Source organism: Dromiciops gliroides, chromosome 1 (genome assembly GCF_019393635.1).
Source record: "Dromiciops gliroides isolate mDroGli1 chromosome 1, mDroGli1.pri, whole genome shotgun sequence".
NCBI lineage: Eukaryota > Metazoa > Chordata > Mammalia > Microbiotheria > Microbiotheriidae > Dromiciops > Dromiciops gliroides.
The window spans coordinates 157,786,204-157,812,192 of record NC_057861.1 but is presented as its reverse complement, the minus strand read 5'-3'; the positions used below and the strand labels follow the sequence as shown (position 1 = coordinate 157,812,192).

General features: G+C 38.8%; 1 protein-coding gene across 1 annotated transcript in view; it reads right to left on the bottom strand.

Annotated features, from left to right (window-relative positions):
• The window catches only part of CNGB3 (cyclic nucleotide gated channel subunit beta 3), a 181,027-nt gene that overhangs the window by 12,649 nt on the left and 142,389 nt on the right, over positions 1-25,989 (bottom strand). The window contains exons 14-15 of the mRNA XM_043976245.1: positions 24,221-24,304; positions 14,390-14,508 (exon numbers count right to left, since the gene is read on the bottom strand). Of these exons, the coding sequence (XP_043832180.1) occupies positions 14,390-14,508; positions 24,221-24,304 (203 nt within the window). The remainder of the gene's footprint in view (positions 1-14,389; positions 14,509-24,220; positions 24,305-25,989) is intronic.

The following is a 25,989-nucleotide window of genomic DNA, read 5'->3' as shown; positions in this document are numbered from 1 at the left end:
TATTGTGTTGGTCAGAGTTCTTAAGTCTTTCAAAGTTGGGTTTTTTACAATAATTTTGTTATTGCATAAATTATTCTCTTGGTTCTGCTCATTCACTCTGTATCAGTTTACATAAGTGATTCCAGGTTTCTCTGAAACCATCCCCTTCATCAGTTCTTACAGTACAATAGTATTCCACCATATTCATCTACTATAACTTAGCCAGTTGTTTCCCAGTAGGCATCTTCTCAGTTTCTGGTTCTTTGCTGTGAGCTATTCTTTTCATCTGTCCATATTCACAATCTCACAAATGCATTTGCCTTCAATTGAGTACATAAACTGACTCTAGATAGAATGAGGAGGTCTTCCCTAGAGTACACTAATGACAAGGCCAGCTCAAGTTCTTTGTGTCAAAACTACCAGAAAATAAATGGACAATATGATATAGATGGCCATACTACTCACCCATGGCACCTTTGGCACTTGATATTTCAATTGTGAAAATAACTAGAATGGTTAGATCAACTGTACCTGGGTTTGGTTGCCACATATCAATAATGTCCACCATCAGATTCATTGTATTTGCACAGAAAATTTCAAAACATTGTCAAGAGCTTTGAATTTCTTGGAGTTAGATACTTGGGTAATATCAGGTGCTATCAACAATGATATTCTCCTACTTTCCTTTAATAGACTATTGAGAGAATTAGTGATACGAGGTCTGGAAAACATTTGGAATTCTCTGGAGGAAAGGTGTCACATCAGTGCAAAGTATTATCACTTCTGAGAATGACACCAGTCATCCTATTCAAGGGAATGTTCATAGTAACAAAAAGTTGTCCAGCTTTGTCTCTGTTGCTCTATCTGTCTCTCCTTTTTTTCCTGCTCACAGAGCAGTCATGGGTTTGAAGTAGGGAAAAAGGAATCTAGGATGGTATGTGCCTCCGATGATGCCATCATGAAGCCTGGCATCTGACTTGGAACACTGATAAAGTACAGGATTGTTTTGTTAATCATATTCCCCAGAGGTGAAGGTCCTAGTGGCAGTGGGATTGGTCAACATGTATTAGGTGAGGGTTGCTGTTCCTCAGAGTTGGGGATTGGTGATAAGTCCTTTGTTAGTGGATCCATTGGTGGGTCTGTGTGGTGATCTGTGATGAATTTCAGCTGACAGGCTCCTGTTTTGTAGCAGTGATCTGAGGATTTCCCATTGAGAGTAGATAATGCTTTACAGTGACTGGCACACAGTAAGCACTTAATAAATGCTCAGTATATCTGCCTGCCTGTTTATCTGTTTGTCTCACTCCTTCTCTCCCTATGTACTTACTTACCTATCTAGGTAGAAGTAGAATGGAAACTCCAACTAACAACGATGGCAGTTTCCAACTTATTTTAAGAACCCTTTCTTTCTTTCTTTCTTTCTTTCTTTCTTTCTTTCTTTCTTTCTTTCTTTCTTTCTTTCTTTCTTTCTTTCTTTCTTTCTTTCTTTCTTTCTTTCTTTCTTTCTTTCTTTCTTTCTTTCTTTCTTTCTTTCTTTCTTTCTTTCTTTCTTCCTTCCTTCCTTCCTTCCTTCCTTCCTCCCTCCCTCCCTCCCTCCCTCCCTCCCTTCCTTCCTTTCTTTCCTTCTTTCTTTCTTTTCAGGGCAATGAGGGTTAAGTGACTTGCCCAGAGTCACATGGCTAGTAAGTACCAAGTGTCTGAAGTTGGATTTGAATTCAGGTCCTCCTGAATCAAGGGCTGGTGCTTTATCCATTGCACCACCTAGCTGCCCCCATCCCCTCACTTTTTTTTTTTTTTTGAGGGGCAATGGGGGTTAAGTGACTTGCCCAGGGTCACACAGCTAGTACGTGTCAAGTGTCTGAGGCCGGATTTGAACTCAGGTACTCCTGAATCCAGGGCCAGTGCTTTATCCACTGCGCCACCTAGCTGCCCCTCCTCACTTTCAATCATACTCCTTTAATATACTCAGGGACAGCTAGGTGACACAGTGAATAGAGCACTGGGCCTGGAGTCAAAAAGATATAAGTTCAAATCTGACCTCAGACGCTTCGTAGCTGTGTGAGCCTAGGCAAATTCAGTTAACAGTTTGCCTCAGTTTCCTTATTTGTAAAATGTGTCAGAGAAGGAAATGACAAACCACTCCAGTATCTTTGCCAAGAAAACTCCAAATATGGTCATGAAGAGTGGAACACAACTGAACAGTAACAACAACTACAACAAAATTTTATCCTATGGAGAATCAACCTTGGAAGGTCTAGCATTGTCAGACCTTTGTTTAGGAAGACTTTTGGCAGATTTGCAGAGGATGGATTGGAGAGGGGAGAGCAGAGGAAGAAGAAGACAATTAGGAGGCTTTTATAGTAGTCCAGGTGAGAGGTGATGAAGACCTTGAACCAAGGCAGTAGGAGTAAAGGTAGACAGAGGGTGATGGATTTGAGAGAGATGGTAGAGGTAGAATTGACAAAAAAATTGGTAACTGATCAAGGGATGATGGAAAGGAAAGAATCAAGGATGATTTTCAGGTAATTGACCGAGGTTATTGGAAGAATGGTGTTTCCTTCCATAGTTTGCAAACAAGAAAAATAGTTGGCAAATAATCACATGGAAATGAAGTATTGCTGTCTATTAAATAAATGTACATTAAAACAATTTTAAAGAAAAATCATTAAATATAGCAAATGTCCATTGGTACAGGTATGGACAAATAGGTATGGTGCTCCTGTGTATTTATTTATTGTTTTGAAAGAACATTTTGACAACATGTAACAAATTCAACAAAAATGTGCAAATGATTTAAATCTGGAAATTTGCCTTATAGGAATATACACTGAGGAAATGACCCAAAGGAAAAGAAAGTTTCATAAGTGTATGCATAGCAGCAGCACCATCACTTACAAAAGCAACACATGGAAATAACCCAAATGATCCAGAATAGGGGAAAGATTTAGCTACATATTCTTTTTTTTTTTTTTTTGGTGAGGCAATTGGGGTTAAGTGACTTGCCCAGGGTCACACAGCTAGTAAGTGTTAAGTGTCTGAGGCTGGATTTGAACTCAGGTCCTCCTGAATCCAGGGCCGGTGCTCTATCCACTGTGCCACCTAGCTGCCCTCCTTAGCTACATATTCTAACATTAGCATTGTGGAATCCTTTAGAACTTTAAAAATTTTTAGTGATAATGAATTGTCATTACATAGAGTGTCTATGAAATACTGATGCCAAAAAAGCAGCATACTAGATAGTTATAATCAACATGTCAGGCTATGAAAAAAATTGTATAGGTTCATGAACAAAGAAGAATTTGATAGAATATAAGTAGTTGAGAGTTTGATGCTCAGTGGACTGAGATTTTTCCTCTTTCAAGTTGCTGGAGTTACTAGTTCATAAAAACGGTTTACTTAAGATATGGTTACAAATGAATTTCCCAGGGGGGATCCCAGCCAAAACCTGGCCTCAGACACAAGACAGTCACCCACTGTACGACCCCAGGTATGTCCCCCAGCTCCAATTTTTTTTATGGTTCACTAAGGTCTTGTATTTGAAAGTCAAATTTGCCATTCAGTTCAGGTCTTTTCATCACAAATATCTGAAAGTCTTCTTTTTCATTAAAGTCCCATTTTTTCCGCTGAAAGATAATGCTGAGTTTTGCTGGGTAGGCGATTCTTGGTTGTAATCCCATTTCCTTTGCCCTTTGGGATATCATATTCCATGCCCTCCGGTCCTTTAATGTAGAAGCTGCTAGATCTTGTGCTATCCTGACTGGGGCTCCACAGTACTTGAATTCTTTCTTTTTGGCATCTTACAATATTTTCTTCTTGACCTGAGAGCTCTGGAATTTGGCTATAATATTCCTAGGAGTTTTCCTTTTGGGATCTCTTTCTGGAGGTGATATGAGGATTCTTTCAATTTCTATTTTAGTTTCTTCTTCTAGAATTTCAGGGCAATTTTCCCTGAGAATATCTTGGAAGATGGTGTCTAAGCTCTTTCCTTGATCATGGTTTTCAGGTAGACCAATAATTTTCAAATTATCTCTCCTGGACCTATTTTCCAGGTCGGCAGTTTTTCCCAGAAGATATTTCATGTTGCCCTCTATTTTTTTATTCATTTGGATTTGCTCTATTGTGTCTTGGTTTCTCATAAAGTCACTGGCTTCCATTTGTTCAATCCTAATTCTTAGGCAATTATTTTCATCAGAGAGCTTTTGTACTTCCTTTTCCATTTGGCCAATTTGACTTTTCAAGCTGTTGACTTTTTTCTCATGTCTTTCCATTTTTTCCTCTACCTCTCTAACTTTATCTTCAAAGTCCTTTTTGAGCACCTCTATGGCCTGAGACCAATTCATATTTTTCTTGAAGCTCTAGATATAGGGGCCCTGTTGCTGACATCTTCCTCTGAGGGTGCCCCTTGGTCTTCCTTGTTACTGAAGAAACTTTCTATGGTCCTCACCTTTCTCTGTTGGCTCATTTTGCCTTCTTTTACTAGACTTTTAGCTCCTTAAAGTGGGGCACTATTTCCAGGCTGCAGTATCCCAAGCTTAAGAAGTGCCAGGTGGTATGATTTAAGGAGAATCAGGTTCTTCACTCACCTGGCCTGTTCCCTGGTCCTTAGATGACCCCAGACCAACTTGCTAATCAACCAGCTTTGTGTGTTGTGGTTGTTAGCTCTGATGAGCCTGTGCCCCTCCCCCACCTGGGCCACTGCTACTCAAGCTTACCTGCTGGTTCTCAGCAGGGGTGTAAAATCCAAGTTCTACCTTAGCACCAGCATAGACCCCTGTAGTCTCCCTCCTGCCCAGGGCTCAGCCCACTCCCCAGATTGTGAGATTAGTTTCAGACAACACTGGTGCTTCAGCTGATTCAGAGGCTCTGGGGGTCTGCTTCTCTGGTGAAGCCTTCCTGGGACTGGATCTGTGTTAGGGTGACTGTGGGGTTGGGCTCAACTCCTGTATCAGCACAGCAGCTCCCTCCTTCTGACCTTCTAAGCTGTTCTTGGTTAGAAGATGATTTCAGCACATTCTTCTGTGAGTTTTGCTTCCCCTGATTGACTATTAAAGGTAAATATACAGGTAGGGGCTTGTGAGTTATTGGTGGTAGAGATCTATATAGTACCTTTGAACTTTGAAGCTTAGAATAGTAGATGTCCACTGGGGTACCTATCCCATGAATTCGAGCACAACTATGAATTGGAAGAAAGCCCCAAAGGAAGTGCTATGCCCATTTATGCTTTTCCCCCCAGTTAGGTTGTAAGATTGTCAAAGATGAGGACTATTTCAGTTTTGGTTTTGAATCTCTGATGCCCGAGACAGTGCTTGTTGATTTACTGATTGACATCAGCACAGTTTATTTCCCAAATTAGTAGAAAGTAGATTAGGAGTATGTGGGAATGGTACACAAAATGGTAACTTTTGAGAAAGAGAAAGGTAGGTATTTTAGTCTGAGGAGAGGCTAATTACATGTAATATTTCTAGGGAGGACGGGTCCGTAATTAAAGGTGATTCTGGACAGTGAGTGGGCAGAGGGAGGAAGAAAGAGTATTTGGCACTTGGTTGGTGGGAGAATAGGATTGAGAAAAGAGGAGAATTGTGAGAGATGGTGGGGAAGTTGAACAGGGACCAGAGAGGAACAGAAGAAAAATGATCTGTTTCATATTTTTCCTTTCATAGTTCAGTCAACAGCAGAGAGCATGTCCATCATTCATAGCCCTATTACTAATAATACACCCAATGTTTACAAAAGCTCTTTATTGATATTTAATGCTAACTATATGGATTATCATTAACTTTAGTGCAAAGATTATTATGCTAATTTTGCAGAAGCTGAGGCTGAGATGTCATGACTTGCCCAAGATGGCAAATAGAATGGGTCAGAGTTTGGATTTGAAATCGAGTGTTCTGATACCAAGTCGAGTGTTGTTTTTTTCTCTACTAGAGACTGGCAAACTATGGTCTGTAGGCCAAATACAAATTTTAAAATGTAAAAACCATTCTTAGCTCATGGGCTATACAAAAACAGGTTGCAGATTGGATGTGGCCCGCGGGCCAACTCTTGCTCTGTGCCTTGCTTCCTTTCCTCCTGAATTTTAAAGATAGAGACTGATTTATTATGAATGATAGCAATAAATAATAAAGAAACAGGCCTTCAGATGCTTATCATTTTGTTACTGCTTCACCTAAAGAGGAGGAAAGATAATTCCAATGAATGAACAAGAAATTTATGTAGAAAATTGTTAAATAGAATACTTGAACCAAAACTTTGTTTAACCCAACATTCTGGGAGAATGGGAAAGCTGGCCGATTTCTCCAAAACATTTGTAGACTTTAGGTTTCTTGTTTAAGATTGGGTGACTTGATTTTTTCAAAGTGCAATTATGATTAAAATGTGAAGATGTGGTATGCAGTTTGTGGACCACTATGAATCCTTATTTTAGTTTGTCTTTTTTTCTCCCTTACATCAATTTGTGCTATCTCTGAAAACCTACAATTCCTCCCCCCCTTTTTTTTGAAAAAAGAGAAGAACCTTATTTCCAAACCCATATGATTCTGCTTAATTGAGCTCTTTTTAACAAAGGTCATAGAATTTTTTAATAGTAAATGCCTGAGCTCAATTTTTCCAGGATTTACATGTTTGGCAGATATTTGAATGGCACCTTTGAAATAAAAAATCCCTGGGCTTTGTGCGCAAGTAAAAGCTGTGGGAAAGGGATGTGGCTTGGGACCATCAGGTAGTTGAGAAAAAGAAAGTGACATCCCACTTTCTCTCTAGAAAAGCATTGAGTAAGGATGAGGCAATTACATAGTCTATTCCAGCAAAATACTACCATTTGCTTGAATCATTCAGATAATTGAGTGTGTTTGTGGCCTGACAGATCTACTAGTTCCCCTTTGGCTGAGCTAACCTCATTGGTAACAGGAGATTTTACACAAGCAGCTGCTATCAGGAATGAAGGATTTCATTCATTTGTGACTGAGCAGCACCTGGATTATATTCCTAGGGCTATTTCCTCCTGTGATAATAGCAACAGGCAACAATTACAATATTTTTTATTTACAAAAGTACCTTTCTCTTGGGAGCTTTCAATCCTTTATAGATGTCAGTTAATTAATTTTCACAACATTTCAGAGGGAATAGAGGGTAATGTTTTAAGATTCCAATTATTATAGCTATTATTATCTAAGTCACAGAAAGGTTAAATTACTTTTACAAGGTCTCACAGCAAGCAAAGGATAGAATTAGGAAGAACCCAGTTGTCTGACTTCATGTGCAGTGATCCCATCTCTTGCCTTTAAGAATTCTCTAAAAAGAAGTGAATGAATGTAGTTTCAAGTGGTCAGTGAGTCAAAAGGAAAAAAAAAATTAACGTTTCCTGAATAGCCAGAGAACAGAAAAATATACTTGGAATTGTTGTTGGAGGCCCCAAATATTTCAGAATACAAGCCGAGTCACAGAAATTCAGAGTAAGGAGAGACCTTAGAGACCTTGGATTTGCCCAAGAATCTACTTTATTGTTGAGCATCCTTAACAAGTGATCATCTAGCCTTTGCTAGAAATCTCAAGGATGATACAGGCCTTTGCTTCCTAAGGCAGCCTATTACACTTTTTAGACAGGTAAGAAATTTTTCTTTACATCAAGAGTAGCTCTACCTCTCTTTAACTTCCATTCACTCATTGCTCCTACTTCTAACTTCTGAGGATATGCAGAAGACTGGTAGGCAATCTAATAGAAATATCTAACATAAAAGCCATTTCTTTTCTTTTCTTTTTCTTTTTTTTTTTTTTAGTGAGGCAATTGGGGTTAAGTGACTTGCCCAGGGCCACACAGCTAGGAAGTATTAAGTGTCTGAGGCTGGATTTGAACAACTCAGGTACTCCTGACTCCAGGGCCAGTGCTCTATCCACTGTGCCACCTAACCGCCCCAAAAGTCATTTATTTTAAAATTCATGAGACCTGAGTTTCTGGAGAATGAAAAATTTGGGGTTACCAAGAAGACAATACAAAGACACATAGTGCTTCTATGAACTCTTGACTATAGCATATTACTGATAATGATTCTTGGGCAGACAAGTAGCATAAAATGTATACATGTGTGGGAAATGTATGACTGGAAAAGGATATGGACAAGTCTGTTAACGAGAACAAGGTATTATTAATTTAATAGGCATTTATTAAGCACCTGTTATGTGGCAAGCACTATGCTAATCACTTTATAAATATAATCTCATTTGAACCTTACAACAATCCTGGGAGGTAGATAAAATTATTATTCTCATTTTACAGTTGAGGAAACTGAGGCAAATAGTTTATGTGACTTGCCCAGGATCACATAGTTAGTAGGTGTCTGAGACAGGGTTTGAACTCAGGATTTCCTGACTCTAGGCTCAATACTCTATCCACTTGTACCATCCAGCTGCTGATGGTATGACAAATACATAGTTGGAATACTGCAGAGGTACCTACAGAATTCTAAAAGACAAGAAGAAGACCTTTAGCACACCGGATTTTCTGCTCTAGAGAACAAAAGAGAGGAGAAGGACAAAGATCCTGTAGGATAAGAAGAATGAATGGATTGTGATCTGTAACTCAGTGGACAGTACACACACCAATGTGATTGTGACTTCAATGAAAGATTGAAGATGTCAAGTATCATGTTTGATTTTGCTTTGGCACTAACATATTCAGGCTCATAATCATTCTTCATTCATTATAAGTTCCTTCTGAGTTAGAGAGCTTCATTAGGCTTGCTATGGTAGAGTAATAATAATAATAATAATAATAATAATAATAATAATAATAATAATAATAATAATAATAATAATAATAATAACAGCAAATGAACTCTGTTTTCTTCTAACTCTCTGATTCTATTATTCTCTGATTTTTCAATCAGTCAACAAATATAAGCGTTTGCTCTATACAAGACATAATTATAATTCTTAACTTGATCTTGTCATACTTTGACCATTCAGAAGACTTATATAAGAGTTATGATCTGTCTCGGCAGAGAGGAGAAGTAGACAAGACAAACAAACAAATCTGAAAGTACTTAACCCATTTGAATGTTAGTAACAGTTCAGAAAGGCTGAGATTAGAAAGCCTTAGGCCCTCAGCGTCTCTTCTGTGTGGGAGGTGCTGGTGCCCCTCCCCCTCTGCTTCAGCTGAGCCAAAAAGCCCCATGGGTTGTATGAGACAGCTGGGGGGAAAAAGCCCCTAGCTCCCTCCGATCTGAGCAGATCTATCCCAGAGATCCTGGGCTTGTCCAGGCCGGGCTCTGGTGTAGCCTGTGCTGAGGCATGTGATGCTCAAGCATCCCCCCAGCCCCAGCCCCAGCTCTGGCTGGCGGATTAGCTTGGTTTGTGGGGGCACAAAAAAAAAGCCCTGAGATTTGAGTGGAGAAAAGGAAAATATATATAGACCTGGGAATTAGACTCAGGGAGGCTGAAGGACAAGATAGGGGGCGGCGGACAAGATTAAGAGAGGCTGACAAGATTAGAGGGGGGGCAAAGGCAGCAGAGGACAGACTGACGGAGCAGACAGACAGATAGACAGACAGACCAGGAGGCAGTGGAGAGCACAGAAGTGGTCAGCACAGGGTACAGGTTGGAGAAAGTGAAGATTAAGAGAGCAGAAAGACTGGAGCACTGGGAGAATGGAAGGAGAGGTCGGTGAGAGAGAAACACAGGGGTTCAACAGTTCAGTAAGGAGAGGAAAGTTAGAAGCAGAGGGATTTACAAAGTGAAAGGGGCTCGGAGTTAGAAAGAAAGTAGTTGAGGATGGAAAGTGGAACATACTCTAAGGCAAGAGGCAGCTAAGGCCCTTATTGTATTAAAAAAAGGTTCTAGGCCCAGCAGGTGGAAAGAGACGCCCAGAACGCAGTCAGGTTGTACATTTTATTTCCCTGTATTCTTACTTTTAAATTGTATCTCATAAATAAACTCTGCTTTGATTATTTAGTTAAGAGGCTTCTTAATATTTTGCTTATCAATTTGGGAGCAGTGTGGTGGAACTTTATAAATGGCCCATATTAAATTAATAGCAGTCAGATAGCCAAACAGTCAACAGTCCCAGATTAAGTCCCCCAGTCATATTAAGTCACTCAGTCAGATTAGTCCTCCCAAAATAGGCCAGTAAGTAAATATATTTCTACATGACTCATGTGACTTGGTCTCAGAGAAGATGGAAGAGAGGATGAAGATGGAAATGTGTCTATCAGCTTGGGGTGGGTAATGGAATGGAGAAAACATTTGAATACTGCCTTCTTCCTCAATACCTTTTCCTTTTACTTGGTGAAATGGGAAGAAGAATAAAAGGATAATGGCCAGGAAGTAACAAAAATCCTACTTCACTTAGTCACTCATGAATTATTTATTTATTTTGCATAAATAAAAGATAGAAAGTTTGGTTTCTAAAAAATAAGATAAAAGACAAGGGAATATTGTTTTACATAAATGGTGATAATTGTATTAACTAGTAGAATAAAGTATGTATGGACACACACATATATACATATGTACATATATACATACATATACACATTCACACACACCCATGCCCACCTAGCCATACACACATGTATGATCTATCTATATCTACCTATCTATCTATCAGCTTATAGATTTAAAGTTGGAAGTACCATCAGAAGTCATCTAGGACTACCTCTCATTTTATATGTAAGAAAACTGAGGCCTAGGAAGTTAAACGACTTGCCCATGGTCATACAGGTAGTAAATTGCAAAGCTGGGATTTGAACCCAGATCCTTTAGCTTCAAATTCATCATCTTTTACATTATGCATTATGCTGCTTCCATGTATTGAAGTCACAGGTATCAGCAACCACAGCTATTTTCTCTGCTCACAGGCTCTCACAAGAGTTCTCCCTCAGGAAAGATGCCAGCCAGTCTGTTCCCTAAGCCTTCCTCCCACTCTTAAATGTCTGCAAATAGTCATCACCACTCTTATCCATTGCATAAGAAGAGGGAGTAGAATCTTGGCATCTGGATGAAAAGGGCTGTTGACTTTTAGTATGGTCTTGAAGGGGAAGTTTGGACCTAAGATTTCATAGGTGTAAGGAATTTCCAGTAAAAAAATTCCTTTACCAATTCAGGTTGATAACAATTCCTAGAATCTTAGCTTCCTGCAGGGGCTGGGGGTGGGGGTATTAAGAGATTGTGATGCACAAGTATTTGTCAAAAGTAGGATTTGAACTACAGTCTTTCTTACTCTAAGACCAGCTTTCTAACAAATCTAGATCTTCTTGATACCAAGGCCAACTATCTACTGTGCTTGGCTGCTTCTCTTTTTAGCTTCCAGCAACTTGCATACCCAGGCAATCTCCCATCCAAGTACTAACTAGCCCTCACCAGGCTTATCTTTCTAGATTAGACAAGGTTGGGTACACCCACAAGCCAATAAACCAATTATATGCTGGCAGTGGTTAGGATTATTCAGTGTCCAAGACAGCTGTCTGGGTTATGAGGGGTTATGTGTTCTACACAAGGCAAAGTATGATTGGGGACTGGTCACCATACAGTCAGGGAGTGGAGGAATTTTGCATAGACACCATGTAGTCCTTGGTTCCAGAATCTGAGGCAGTGTCCTGTTTTGTAGTAGCCCTACTTCCTGATTTTTATTGTCAACAAACACTCATATAACAGGAGAGTTTTCTGGAGTGTGTGCTCAAAACCAGTCCAGTAGATGCCAGAGAGTTGATGCTGCCTTTTAAACTAGAACAACTTAGACCTATTTTCAGTCCTCTCTGACTTAACATCACCTTTCTTTCTATAGGGTCATTATTTGTTTCTGATCAGATTTCCTCATTATTACCGTTGTTTGTTTGAAGCACTTTTTCATGAAAATCTAGGGGAAATGCTGTCTTCTTCAGAGGCTAAATTCGGGACCTTAGTGCTAAGACACTTTTAAAAAAATCATATTTTTATAGATAGAGCTATATAAGGGATATAAATGAATATCAACATTTTTTTTTTTACCTGGGAAACACCAGCCTTAAACCCTTGGAAAATGGAAATTAGGTGACTATTTTTTTTTTACGAAAATACATTTTTATTTTATTGTTTTTCATCATGTATATCCTATGCTAACTTTAATTGCTTCCAGTTTGACAATAAGAAGGGTTGTTCAATTTTTTTTCCTTGTTTTTTTTTTTTTTGGTAGGGCAATGAGGGTTAAGTGACTTGCCCAAGGTCACACAGCTAGTAAGTGTCAAGTGTCTGAGGCTGGATTTGAACTCAGGTCCTCCTGAATCCAAGGCCAGTGCTTTATCCACTGCGCCACCTAGCTGCCCTGGTTGTTCAATTTTAAGATAAGTTAAGTATGTCTAATGAAAATCAACCATCTGGACCAAGATTCACTGCAAATTTATTTAATCTCAACTAGGTTTTCATTTTTGCACATCAATCCTTTTGTTCTTTCCTAATTGACTCTACCAAATTCTAAACAGCAAATATTCCAAACCTTTTCTTCTTCCCTCAAAATTTGCAAACCAACTCCTTTCTTTTCTCTTGCAGGCCAGGGCCTTGACTCTTACTTTGTGGAGAAAATGGAGACAATCTTTATTGAGCTTCCTCTTCTCTACTCCATACCTTAAAACTCCTCTTCATATTCCTCATTCTCTTGTTTGCTCTATTCTCTGTTCAAGAGGTAGCCCTCCTCCTTGTCAAGGGGCAACCCTCTATTGTGTTCTTAATCTTATCCCTCGCTGTCTCCTTTACGAGCTTGCCTCCTGGCTTGTTCCTTCTCTTTCTCTTATCTTCAGTCTACATACATTTTAAGGTTTTCTTATTCTTAAAGACCTTCACTTGACCCTATGCTCCCCCTTTTATTGCCTTATATACCTTCTCTTTTTCGTAGCCAAACCCTTAGAGACCATTACCTACTCTCATTGCCTCCATTTCTTCAGCCCCGTCTCAGCCCCTTGCAATTGGGCTACCAACATGACCACTTGACTAGAACTGTTCCCTCCCAAGGTTACCAACAATCTCTTTTATATCCAATCTATATCTATTTTATATCCAATGACATTTTCTCAGTCCTCATTCTACTTGACCTCTCTGTAGGTTTTGACACTGTTGACTGACCCCTCATCTTGGATATTCTTTTCACCATAGGCTTTGCTAATGTTGCTAAGTATTGTTTTTCCTCTTGTATGACCATTTTTTAAAACTTTTACTGCATTTTCATCCTCCCATCCACTAAGTATTATTGTTCTCAAAGGCTTTGTCTTGGGTCTTTTTCTAGGCTCTTCTTATACTTTCTTACTTGGTGATCTCATTGGATCTTATAGATTCAATTAAATTTCTATGCAAATGACTCCCAAGTATATATATATATATATATATATATATGTGTGTGTGTGTGTGTGTGTGTATATATGTATATATATGTATATGTATGTATATGTATATATATATTATATATACACACACACACACACACACACACACACTCTCTTTTTGTGTGTTCAAGGCAATTGGGGTTAAGTGACTTGCCCAGGGTCACACAGCTAGTAAATGTTAAGTGTCTGAGGCCAGATTTGAACTCAGGTCCTCCTGACTCCAGGGCCGGTACTCTATCCACTGAGCCACCTAGCTGCCCCCCATATATATAGTCTTGATAGCTCTCTTGAACTTCAGTCCTACATCACCAGCTGTCTAATAGAAATTTATGTTGAGCATACAGCCCAAACTCAAATTTCTCTCCAAATGCATTCTTCCTCCAAATTGGCCTATTTTGATGAAGAGAACCACCATCCTTCTAGTCATCCAAGTTCACAACCTTGGAGTCATCCTTGACTTTCCATCCTTGACTTTTTCATTTCTTTCATCTCCTATATCCAAAGAGCTTCCAAGTCACATTGTTTTTGCCTTTGGAGCATTTTATTTACATATATAGGTATGTTTTGTCTCCTCCCAGCATAATGCAAGTTCCCTGAGGACAAAGACTGTTTTTTATTTTGTTATTGTATCTCCAGAGCCTAGAAAATCCATCTTGTACATAGTGATGCTAAATATATATATATTTATTGAATTGTAAATAAATTTAATAGTCATAGATTTTACTATCTATTTTTCATTAGTTTTTTAAAATGAGGATTTTTTTGGATAAAATTATGAGTGTATCTATTATAGGCAAAATTTTTATCAACTGTTTGGCCCAGTAGAAAAATTATCAAACAATAAATAATCATTTAAGTGTCTGTTAAGTGGTAGGTTTTGGGGAAACAACTATAAAAGTATGATAGCTTTTGTTCTCAAGAATCATATATTGTATAAGATACAGAGATATCTTTGAAAGCATGGCACTGGTGAATATGGGCAATGCCAATGAAAATTTTATGGGAGGAGAAACATTTTTTTTCTGGCTGAATAATTTAAAAACAGCCTCATAGTGTCTATAAGATACCTGATCTCTCCAAAGACAGCTCCAGCTTTGAGAGTAACCAGAACTTTATTGCCATCAGGACCTCCAAGAACTTGAACTTCTCCTTGTTTAATGATATACATCTCTCTGCCGATTTCTCCCTGGAAGTAATAAGGAAGAAGCAATAGTCCATTTTAAAGATTATTTGGTGTATTCACAGAATAAAAAAATTTGACAGTTAGAAAGAGTGGCCATCAGGGACAGCTAGGTGGCACAGTGGATAAAGCACCGGCCCTGGATTCAGGAGGACCTTAGTTCAAATCCAACCTCAGACACTTGACATTTATTAGCTATGTGACCCTGGGCATGTAACTTAACCCCCATTGCCCTGCAAAATAAATAAATAAATAAATAAAATAAAAGAGTGGCCATCTAGTCCAACCCTTATTCCAAAGTAGGGCTTCTGAATCCTTTTTTGTTCATCATGGACTCTTGGTAGTGTTGCAAAGCCAATATTCTCCTACAAATATTTGTCATTGATATTCATTATTGAAGGAAATTCTATGTTTTAGTTAGAAGTTAGTGAAAAATAAAGAAATAATATTTTTTCCTATTCAAGTTCACAGACTCACTGAAATCTATCCATGGACCCTTTTGGGGGTCTATGGATGTCAGGTTAAGAACCTTTGCCCTAAAGGAATTCCCCCCATAACATGTTTGAGAAATAGTTGTCTAGCTTCAACCTGAAGGGGGCGCTTATCACTTCTCAAGGCTTTTTGAAGAATAGCATTATTACAAATAACTATAATAAAACTCCTCTAATATGGAAATATGTGCCTCTAAAGGAGTGAAAGCAAGCATGAGGCACAAGAATCTTCAAAGAAAAGCTATTTGTCATAGAATCTAGGTTTTATTATAGACACTAATTAGATATGTTTTGAAAGTCTAAATTAACTATGATCATGACATTTTTAACTTCAGAACCTGTCTATGGAATGAAAGCCAAAGTGTGAAATGAGGTCATTTCAAGGGGTCCATGGCTTCAAAGGGTGGTCATTGCTTTGTCACACCAATTTTTGGGAAGGCTAGCTGTGTTAGGGTCCAACAGCCCTTTTAAAGTTACCACTACTGTTAAGTTTTAAAGGAGTTAAATGGGTCATCACTTCTCCAATAGCATGAAGTAGTACTTAGCTACCAAGCTGCACTCACACCTAATGGAATTTTACTTCAGGGTCAAGAATTGGGGAAACCTTATATTATTGAATATATTAGCACATTTCCATCTATTACTATTTGACAAAAGAATAAGGGACTCTTACAAGTTTACTTAAATGGCACATGTATCAAAAAAAGTTGTTAGACCACCTAGTTACCTGATATATCACCAGGAAGTTCTCAACCCATTATAGGTAAAGATTGCTACAGTGAGTTGAGAACCATCTGAGCCCCCCAGGCTCCATAAGAATAGAATATATATTATCAGGGGCAGCTAGATGGCTCAGTGGATAAAGCACCGGCCCTGGATTCAGGAGGACCTGAGTTCAAATCCGGCCTCAGACACTTGACACTTATTAGGTGTGTGACCCTGGGCAAGTCACTTAACCTCCATTGCTCTGCAATATATATAAAATCTGATAAGATTAAGGCACGTTTGGCTTAATCAAATGTTCTGGCTTATAGTTCTTTCATTTAGGTCAAATTCTGCTTCCTCATTGTTGTGTGGATGTGACCTTGGGTTCCCAAAGACTATGTCAGTGGAGTGCAAAGTCTGTGAGGTACTACTGGAAAGAGCACAGGTCTTGTAGTGAGAGTAGCTGAGCTCAGGGCTTGACTGATGCATTTTTTAGATTGATAATTTTCAGCAAGTTACTTAACTTTTCTGAGCCTTAGTACTCTCATCTGTAATAGGATAATAATAATAATAACAATGATACTAGTAATACTCATTCTTGCACTATGGACTTTACAGGATTATTGTGAGTAAAGAGCTTTGCAAACTTTAAAGCTCTTTAGAAATGTGAGTTAATACTTTTATTAAGCTGCAAAGGCTTTGAGAATGGGCCTAATGATAGACTGTCATCTAAGGATGGCAGATGATAAACATTTAGCAGGGAAGATATAGTTACAATAAAAAGATATAAATCCTATCAGGTAGAGATATTCTTTTTTTTTTTTTTTTAAGGCAATGGGGGTTAAGTGACTTGCCCAGGGTCACACAACTAGTAAGTGTCAAGTGTCTGAGGCCAGATTTGAACTCAGGTACTCCTGAATCCAGGGCCGGGGCTTTAACCACTGCGCCACCTAGCTGCCCCAGGTAGAGATATTCTAATGTGAAATGGGCTTCCTTGGTAGGTAGTGAGTTCCTTTCCCCCTGAGGTTACTTATGGTCTTTAAAGAAGACTGGATGACTATTTGTTGGGCATCTTGTTGGGTATGTTGTAATGGGGATTCTTGGTCCAGTATAGGTTGGACTAAGTCACAGACTATTGAAAGTTGGAAGGAATCAGAAGAGGTTAACTAGTAAAATGTGTACTTGAACGAGAATTCCTTCTACAACATATACAAGAAAGCAGCTAGGTGGTACAGTGGATAAAGGATATCTGTCATAGAATCCAAGTTTTATTAGACACTAAGTCGATATATTTTGAAACTCTAGACCTGAATCAGGGCCTGTTAAACCTGAGGTCAGGAAGACTTAAGTTCAAATCCAGTCTTTGACACTTATTAGCTGTGTGAACCTGGAAAAGTCACTTAACTTCTGTTGGCCTCAGTTTCTGCATCTGTAAAATGGTAATAATAATAGTACATACTTCCCAGGGTTATTGTGTGGATCAAATGAGATAATATTTATAAAGCACTTTGCAAATAATAACATACTATATAAATGTTAGTTATTATTATCTAGCCTTGCAGAGCCTACTGCCTACTGATATAACCCTTTCCACTTTTGGATGGCTTTCATTACTGAAAAAGTCTTTTCTGACAACAAGCCTAAATTTTTCTCTTTGAAACTTTTACTCATTGCTCCTAGTTTTGCCATCTTGGGCCAGTCAGATCAAATTGAATCCCTCATCTTTAAGATAGCCCCTTAAATACAAAAAGACAGCTATTAGGGGCAGCTAGGTGGCGCAGTGGATAGAGCACCAGCCTTGGAGTCAGGAGTACCTGAGTTCAAATCTGGCCTCAGACACTTAACATTTACTAGCTGTGTGACCCTGGGCAAGTCACTTAACCCCAATTGCCTCACTAAAACAAAACAAAACAAAAAACAAAAAGACAGCTATTGTATCTGTCCTTCACTCTTCTCTTCTTCTTGTTCAATATTTTAAATTGCCCCAATCTATGATCATATGATATGACCCCTTATCATCCTGGTTGCTCTCTTCAGTATGTCTATGATGATTAATGTCCTTTCTCCAACACGAAACCTAATGTGAATATAATATTTCAGGTGGAGTTTCACCAGGGGAGGGAACAGTGGGGACTTAAACCTCCATAGTCCTAGATATGTCTCTCATTGTAGTTGCCATTTCATTCTCTTGTCTTAGCCAGAGATTTCAGTCCACTGGTTTGACCTTTGAGATCCTCTCAACATGAATGCTCCAGGAACCCATATTCACTTTAGATACATTCAGAAAAAAATAATCACCAGAGGGTTGGAACCCAGGTTCTGAATTTCTTCTTGGCCACAACCCTGCATGAAACAGGAACAGGGGGTTTGTCATTTCCACTGATGGAAGAATACTAACCCAGAAGAAGTCATGGACCTTTTGAAATATTGAAGTAACAGAGAGTTATCATATAGTACATACTGTACTTGGTGTACCAAGCTTCAGGTAAATGGAATATGAAAAAGAACTTGACACTAAAAGTAGAGGGAATATATTTTAATTTTTCTTTCATGGTTCAGTCGGTCAATAAGGATTTCTTAATCACCTAGTACATGCCAGGCATTGTGTAAGCACTGGGGACATAAAAAGAAGCAAAAGACAATTCCTGTCCCTGACAAGCTCACAATCTAATGGTTCCAGTATCTAGACAATACATGATCTAATGGGGAAGACAACAAGCAAGCAAAATATGCTCAAACAAGCTAAATACAGGATACATAAGATATCATCAACAGAGGGAAGACATTAGAATTAAGGAAGATTGGGAAAGACTTTCTGTAGAAGAAGCGATTTTAGTTGGAACTCCAAGGAAGCCAGGAGGAAGAAATGAAGATGGAGTACATGCCAAGGAACAGAGGACAGCCAGAGAAAATGGTGAGAGATGGAATGTCTTGTTCATGGGACAGCAAAGAGGCCAGTATCACAGGATTGAAGAAGATGGGTAAGGAATCAGGCATGAGAATACTGGTAGAAAGGTGGAGGTGAGGATTTGAAGGAGGCTAGGATATGAAGGAAAGGCTTTGAACACCAAACAGAGGATTTTGGATTCAATGGTTGCAGGGTACTTTAGAAACCTGTCATTCCTCAGGGTCAACATCATGAACTTAAATTGTCACTGTAAACATGGGGAAATGCTGGTTATTGGGATTTCCTATTGCAAGAATACCAAAGAAACAAACTTTTACACAGCATTCATAAAGTTTTTAATTTTTAATGAACTTCCTATATTTTCTCTCATATTATATTAATACAATTGTCATCTTCACCTTCATTTGATAGATGAGGAAAAGAGGGATGTAGTCATTTAAATGGCCTGCTCAAAATCATGCTTTAGTAGTAGAACTAGGGCTGGAACCCAGGCCTCTTTCGGGTTGGAGAATTCGTTTCAAGTTTGCATTGTGTAAAGCTTTAAGCATATATTTGCACTGAATGAGGTTTGATTATTTTATGGCATAACTAGCATCAGGATAAAAACATTGCTAATGATAAACTAAACATACAAGACAAATGTGATTTTTAAGTGCATTGGCAGGCAAAATCACTTTTTTTCTCAACATAAAATTATGTGTGTTTGATAAGGAATATGGAAAGAGTCTGTAAACTATAGTTGTTCAAGAAACACTGCAGGAGGTCACGATTAGAAGAGTGTCACATTTCTTCTCCCTGACATGAATCAACTTGAAAGGACCTGGAATGATTTTTTGAAACTTCCCTTGACTGGGGGGAAGAAGTACATAATGGGTTCTTAAATGTAATTCAACATTTTAAATTATTTTTTAATGATGTTTCCATAATTTTCTAAGGAGATTACAAATAATTAACCAGGCCAAGTATTCACTGTTCCTTGCATATTGCTAAGCTAATTTAAACTTTTGTTGGATGTTACCTTAGCATTCAAAGGAAGGAGACATTCCCCGGAGTAAAGAATTCCATGATAAAGTCAAATCAAGTCAGATTCTTTTGGGGTTGACATCCATGTGAATTTGAGATGGTTAGAGAAATAACTGAAATAAGAAATAAAATCCAAACCCAGTCCTAGGCAATGCCTACCCAGAAGGGCTCAGTCAATTTCCATGATGCTTTTGTGGAGACTGAATTCCAGGGATGGTTCTTCTCTCTTCCCTGTTCCCTAAAATGCAGGCTACTCCACAGCACACTAGTGAAAGCCCCAGTAACTCCCTGAGCTCGTCTATGCTGTCCTAAGCAAAATTCCAGGCTGGCAATTGTCCAGTGGAGATGACCAGTCCAGATAAATCAGACCTCAAATGTAACCATTTAACACACAACAAATAAAAACCTTAAAAAAGTTTTCTGGACCTAACTATACCTGACTAAAATCTTGACAATTCAAAGTCTTTAAGTCTCACCAATATAAATGATAACTTTTTTTTTTTTTTAGTGAGGCAATTGGGGTTAAGTGACTTGCCCAGGGTCACACAGCTAGTAAGTGTTAAGTATCTGAGGTCGGATTTGAACTCAGGTACTCCTGACTCCAGGGCTGGTGCTCTATCCACTGTGCCACCTACCTGCCCCCTATAAATGATAACTTAAAAAAAAATCAACCAAAAATTCAAACTCACATTTGTGAGTTTAAAATTTTAGTGTGGGAGGGTGGCACTTTAAAGGAGGGATCAGAATTCAGCAAGGAAAGAGGTTGAAGTGCTCCTAAGCACAGTCTTATGCTGGGTGCTATTTGGATGAGTAAAATGGATCCAGTCCCTTAGGAGACGCAGTTATGATACATTTCAAAGTTTGCCAAGCAATTAGAGCTACTTAGGGATAAGGCTATTTATAAGCTCAAAATAGGAATAATCATCAGTTCCAGATTCTGATGCCATTGGGATGATTTGGAATGCTTTCTTGATGTGCCCACATGAGAGCCTCCAAATATAGGGTTGTAACATCAGTGTCGTGAAGGTAGAATGGAAGCAGTAGGGTTGTTCCAGCGTATATTTTCCATTTTTGGCACAAGGATTCCTTAACACCAGCCTTGTGTTAACTGGTACTGACTTCTTTGGGACTCTGGAGTTAGTGGGGATTCATTAATTGATTTGGTTGTTGAGAATCGACTATGTACAACTCTCTCTAGCTAATATGAGATCCCTGGCCAAATGAATAAATGTACAGCCAAGTAACCTTGGACTGGAGATGAGACTAGTGATTTTTGCCCCTGGGGCAAAGGACACAAAACATGCCCAGGGAAGTATGTGAAGTGTGAATGATTTCCATTGAGGACTGGGGAGGGAGGGAGTAGAGAAACTGATCCTGGGATGTCACTGGGCCGAGTGGGTGGAAGTGGGACAGGTCAGGCCAGAGAGGAGTTGACCTGGGATGAGGCTGCCAGCAGAGCTGGAGAGATTTACATGCCACTTAGTAGCCTCCTGATTTTACTAATTATTCTTGCTCATAGGTGCTAAGCTTATTAGTTTCTGCTCTGTTGAAGGACTACAGGTGCTTTCAATACCTTTAAAATTTTAGGCTTTTCAAAGGTTCAAAGCTCTGGCCTGGAGAAAACATTTCATCTTTTTGGGTCTTAAAGAGCCCCCTGGCATAGGACTGTAGATTTAAAGTTGGAAGAGACCTTGGACAATATAATTTCCAACCTCTTCATTTACTATCGAGAAAACCAAAGCACAGAGAAATTAAATAACTTGCCCACAGGGTCTGAGGCAGGATTTGAACCAAGTTTATCCTAACTTGCAGTCCAGTGCCTTAACCACAACACCATGCTGCCTTTCCACCTAAAATATTATATTAGAATAAATGGTCTCAGGTTCCTTTTGGTTAAAAAATTTTAAGTTTTTGGATTCTAACTTCTCATTCTTGATCATCCACATTCTTTTGATTTTTAGGAGTGACCTTTCCCCAGATAGCAGAACAGCTAGGTGGTACAGGGGATAGAGTGCTAGACCTGGAGTCAGGAGGACCTAAGTTAAAATCTGACCTCAGACATTTAATAGTGGTGTGACCCTGGGCAATTCACTTTTTTTTTTTTTTTTTTGGCGGGGCAATGGGGGTTAAGTGACTTGCTCAGGGTCACACAGCTAGTAAGTGTCAAGTGTCTGAGGCCGGATTTGAACTCAGGTACTCCTGAATCCAGGGCCGGTGCTCTATCCACTGCGCCACCTAGCTGCCCTGCAATTCACTTTTATCTGTAAAATGAGTTGGAGAAGGAAATGGCAAATGACTCCAATATCTCTGCCAAGAAAACCCCATGACATCAGAAAGAATGAGACACAACTGAAATGATTGAACAACAAATTCTCCAAATAATTCAATTCAGTTTGGTTCAGCAAAGATGTGTTAAATATCTTCTACTGTGTACAGTACAGGGGCAGAAAAGACAAAACCAAGCTGTGCTGTCCTCAAATAGCTTATATTCTATTGGAGGTGAGGTGAGATAGGACCTTAGCCATGCACAGACAGTAATCAGAGTATGTCAGCACACTCTCTGCCAATATCTGTGATGTACAAAGGTAAGTAAATGAAATATAATTTGAGGAGGGAGAGAACACATATACCCTAGGGGCTTAGGGAAGATTTAATAGAAGAGACAATACTATATTGAGTCTTTGTTTTTGTTTTTGTTGTTTTCGTGAGGTAATTGGGGTTAAGTGACTTGCCCAGGGTCACACAGCTAGGAAGTATCAAGTGTCTGAGGCCAGATTTGAACTCAGGTCCTCCTGACTCCAGGGCCGTGTTCTATCTACTACGCCACCTAGTTGCCCCACTATATTGAGTCTTTAAGGAAGATGGATTTTGATGAAGGGAACTAGAAAAGGAATGAATTCCAGATACACGGGATAGTGTGTATGAATGTGGGAGGGAGCAGGAGATGGAATTATCTGAGATCTGGGAACAGATAATTATCTAGTTTGGAGGAAACCTGGTTAATGAAGGGAAACAATATGAAAGAATGTTGTAAAGGTCTGGTGGAGCTCAATTGTGGAGGGCCTTAAATGTTGGACTAAGCAGTCTGTATTTTTTCCTAGAGGGAATAAAGAATAGATAATCCAAAATAATTTGTATTTAGCTTTGAAATAAACTTTGTTTTGAAGGTGTCTGTATGTATGCACACATGCACAAGTCTGTGCATGGGAGTATGAGGGAAGAAAGATGGAGAATTTATTATTATTGTTGTTCAGTCATTTCTTAGTCATGTTTGGCTCTTCGTGACCACACTTGGGGTTTTCTTGGCAATGATACTGGAGCAGTTTGCCATTTCTTTCTCTAGCTCATTTTACAGATGAGGAAACTAAGGCAAAAAGGGTTAAGTGACTTGCCCAGGGTTACACAGCTAGTAAGTGTCTGAGGCCAGATTTCAACTCAGGAAGATGTCTTCCTGAGCCTGGTCCCAGCAATCTATCCACTTTGCCATGGGAAAATCTGCAAGCACTTACTGTATGCAGAGCACTGTATTAAGTATTGGGGAGATAAATACAAGCAAGCAAAACAGCCCCTGTCCTCAAGAAACTTGCATTCTAAAGGAAGAAGGGGTTTGGGAAGGAAGTAAGCATTTAATAAGTGTGTCCTAAGATAATGTTTATAAATATTATCTCACTTGATCTTTACAACAATATTGGAAAGTAGATGATATTGTTATCCCCATTTCCCAGTTGAGGAAACTGAGACAGATCGGAGTTAAGTGATTTGTCCAGGGTCACTTAGCTAGTAAGTATCTGAGGCCAAATTTGAACTTGGATCTTCCTAACTTAGTCATTTCAGGCCCATTGTTCTATCTACTGTGTCATGTAGCTACCTCTAGGCAGGAAAGAGGGGGTGCAATAGGCCAGAGATGGCAGGGAAATAAAATGAAGGCTTAGAACTAGAAAACATAAGGCAAAAGCTGGCCTATCTAAGTCTAAGGTGTTTCAAAGGGTAGAAACCAGGTTTTCAGAGGTAAAGAGTTGGGGATGATGGCTGGAGGAGAGAAAAGGGGTCTGGGGATGGGTGGAAGAAATTCAGCAGAGAATTTTCCATCTCATTCCTTAGGATTGTACCTCATAGTAATGGTGGGAAGATGGGGTCCTATCACCTTTATGGGGTTGCAGGAAGAAGACATATTGTTTCAGAAATGGCTCCTAGATAATCTCCAAAGTGGATAATCACACAACAGTAATTGCTGGTAGTTTATTATACATTTTAAAAAAGCAGAGTAACTCCAACTTCTGTAACTTTTTCTCTCTCTTTAAATATTTTGAATTAATAACCTGTGACTATAATTTACACTGATATAAAGCAGTTTTTCAGACTACCTAAATTCTATATTCTGTCATGTCAGTAATGGAAACCATATTGTCTTGTACATCTTGATGTCTGGGAGCCCATTATTATTATTATCCAGTGCTGTATATCATAATTATCTCTCTACCATGGAATTCACTCAGGACAAATTTTGTTTAAAGCACACTCTTGGCCTATATCTGAAATCCACTTTGAATCTACTGATTATTCCTGCATTTGAAAAATAGAGTTCACTCACCTTTTTGCAGACAAAGTCACCAGGTAAATAAACACTGGATTTCAATTTCAGCAATATGTCATAAATCATCTGTGTATCACACCCCTATGGTAAATGAAAAAACACGCTTTTTTTAGATTTAAGTATATCTTTGTTACTTCTTTAAAAAATTAACCCCAATGGTGTTTTATAGCAGAGCAGAAATAATAGGTATTGTAAAATGTTTAGCGAAGCATCTGGCAAATGGTGAATCCAAGCCCTGGATTCAGATCCTGACTTTCTTACTTCTATGCTATACTTCTATGCATTTGTAAAATGAGAGGATTGGACAAGAGGCTCCTGAGATCCCCTTCAGCTCTTGATTGTTGATCCTATGATATGTCACTGATAACCTGGGTATGAATCTGTCAATGTGTCACCTTTCTGAAGAATATTAGGCATTTTCCATCAAGGATCCAAATGTTCCTTCAAAAGATAGAGTGACTTGCTGCAATTATTTGAAATAACTTAAAAAAGAAATTTAAATTTCCCTTTAGAACTATGTCTATATGAAAGTAATCAAATATGTTACTAATGACCTAATGTGAAGTGTTCTTTTAAGGTGGAAGCAGTCTCTACTATTTCACAGGATGAAATGCATTGACAGTGGCAAGCTTGTGACTAGAGAAGAATACTTTTATCTACAGTTTTGGGTAGTAAGTCAGTCCTAGCGAAGGAAATGAGTATAATCATAGGCACTTAATAAATACTTGTTGAATTGAATTAAATCTATATGTCCTATGTCCCCAACTAGATTATAATCTTCTTGCGGGCAGGGTCATCTCTGGGCTTCAATTTGCTTAATTTCTCTCTCCATCGCTTCACATCTATGTATTTACACAGAGCAGGCACCCAATCCATCTTTGTTCTTGATGATACATTTACTTCTGTATCTTTAAACCCTCTTCACAAGGCAGATCAGTTTCTGAGCTTTGTTATGTGTCCCTGAATTGAAATTTAATCTGTTCTTTACTGCAATGCTGTTGTTTTTTTTGGGTGTCAGCCCTTTTCCTGGGCTTTGATGGTAGGCTTATTCTACCAATTTTCCTTTCCCTTTGTAATCTTACCACTATTATAGGACTACTTAGATGGAGATATTGGATATATCAACTGGGAGAAAATTAGGAAGTACATACACAGATAGTAAAGGTGCCGATCACCTAGTTTTATGATTAGTTATTTTGATTGGTCAAACAGTAATCAACCATTTTTATTTGGCAAAGTGAGAATGAGGCCAAGATTATGGATTTTCCAGTTGACCAGTTGATTTTTGTTCTGCTCCATGACTGTAGACTGGGGCTTTTAGGATTAGTTTATTGCCTTGCAAATGTATTTTTCTATTTACAAAGAGTGTGGGGAGGCAGATCTGTACAAATTTATCACCACTTAGGGAGAAGCATTTTACAGAGTGAGTCCTGCTGCCAGTGGGCTGAAGTCAAGTTTGTGCCAAATCATAGCAATATCACTTTGTGGCTTCAACCATCCATCCATTCCAAAGCAACAAGTGCTTAATAAGTTCACACACACACACACACACACACACACACACACACACACACAAAGTGAAAAAGTATCTATCCTAAAGGAACTTTCATTCTACTTTGGGGAGGTGGACAAAACATGAAAATATGTAAATGTGTACATGATTATTATAGGAGAGAAGTGGCAGTAAGACATGATGGATAGAAGGCAGGAATTGGAGTCAGGGAAATCTGGGTCCAAGTTCTGCCTTTGAGACATAGTAACTCAGT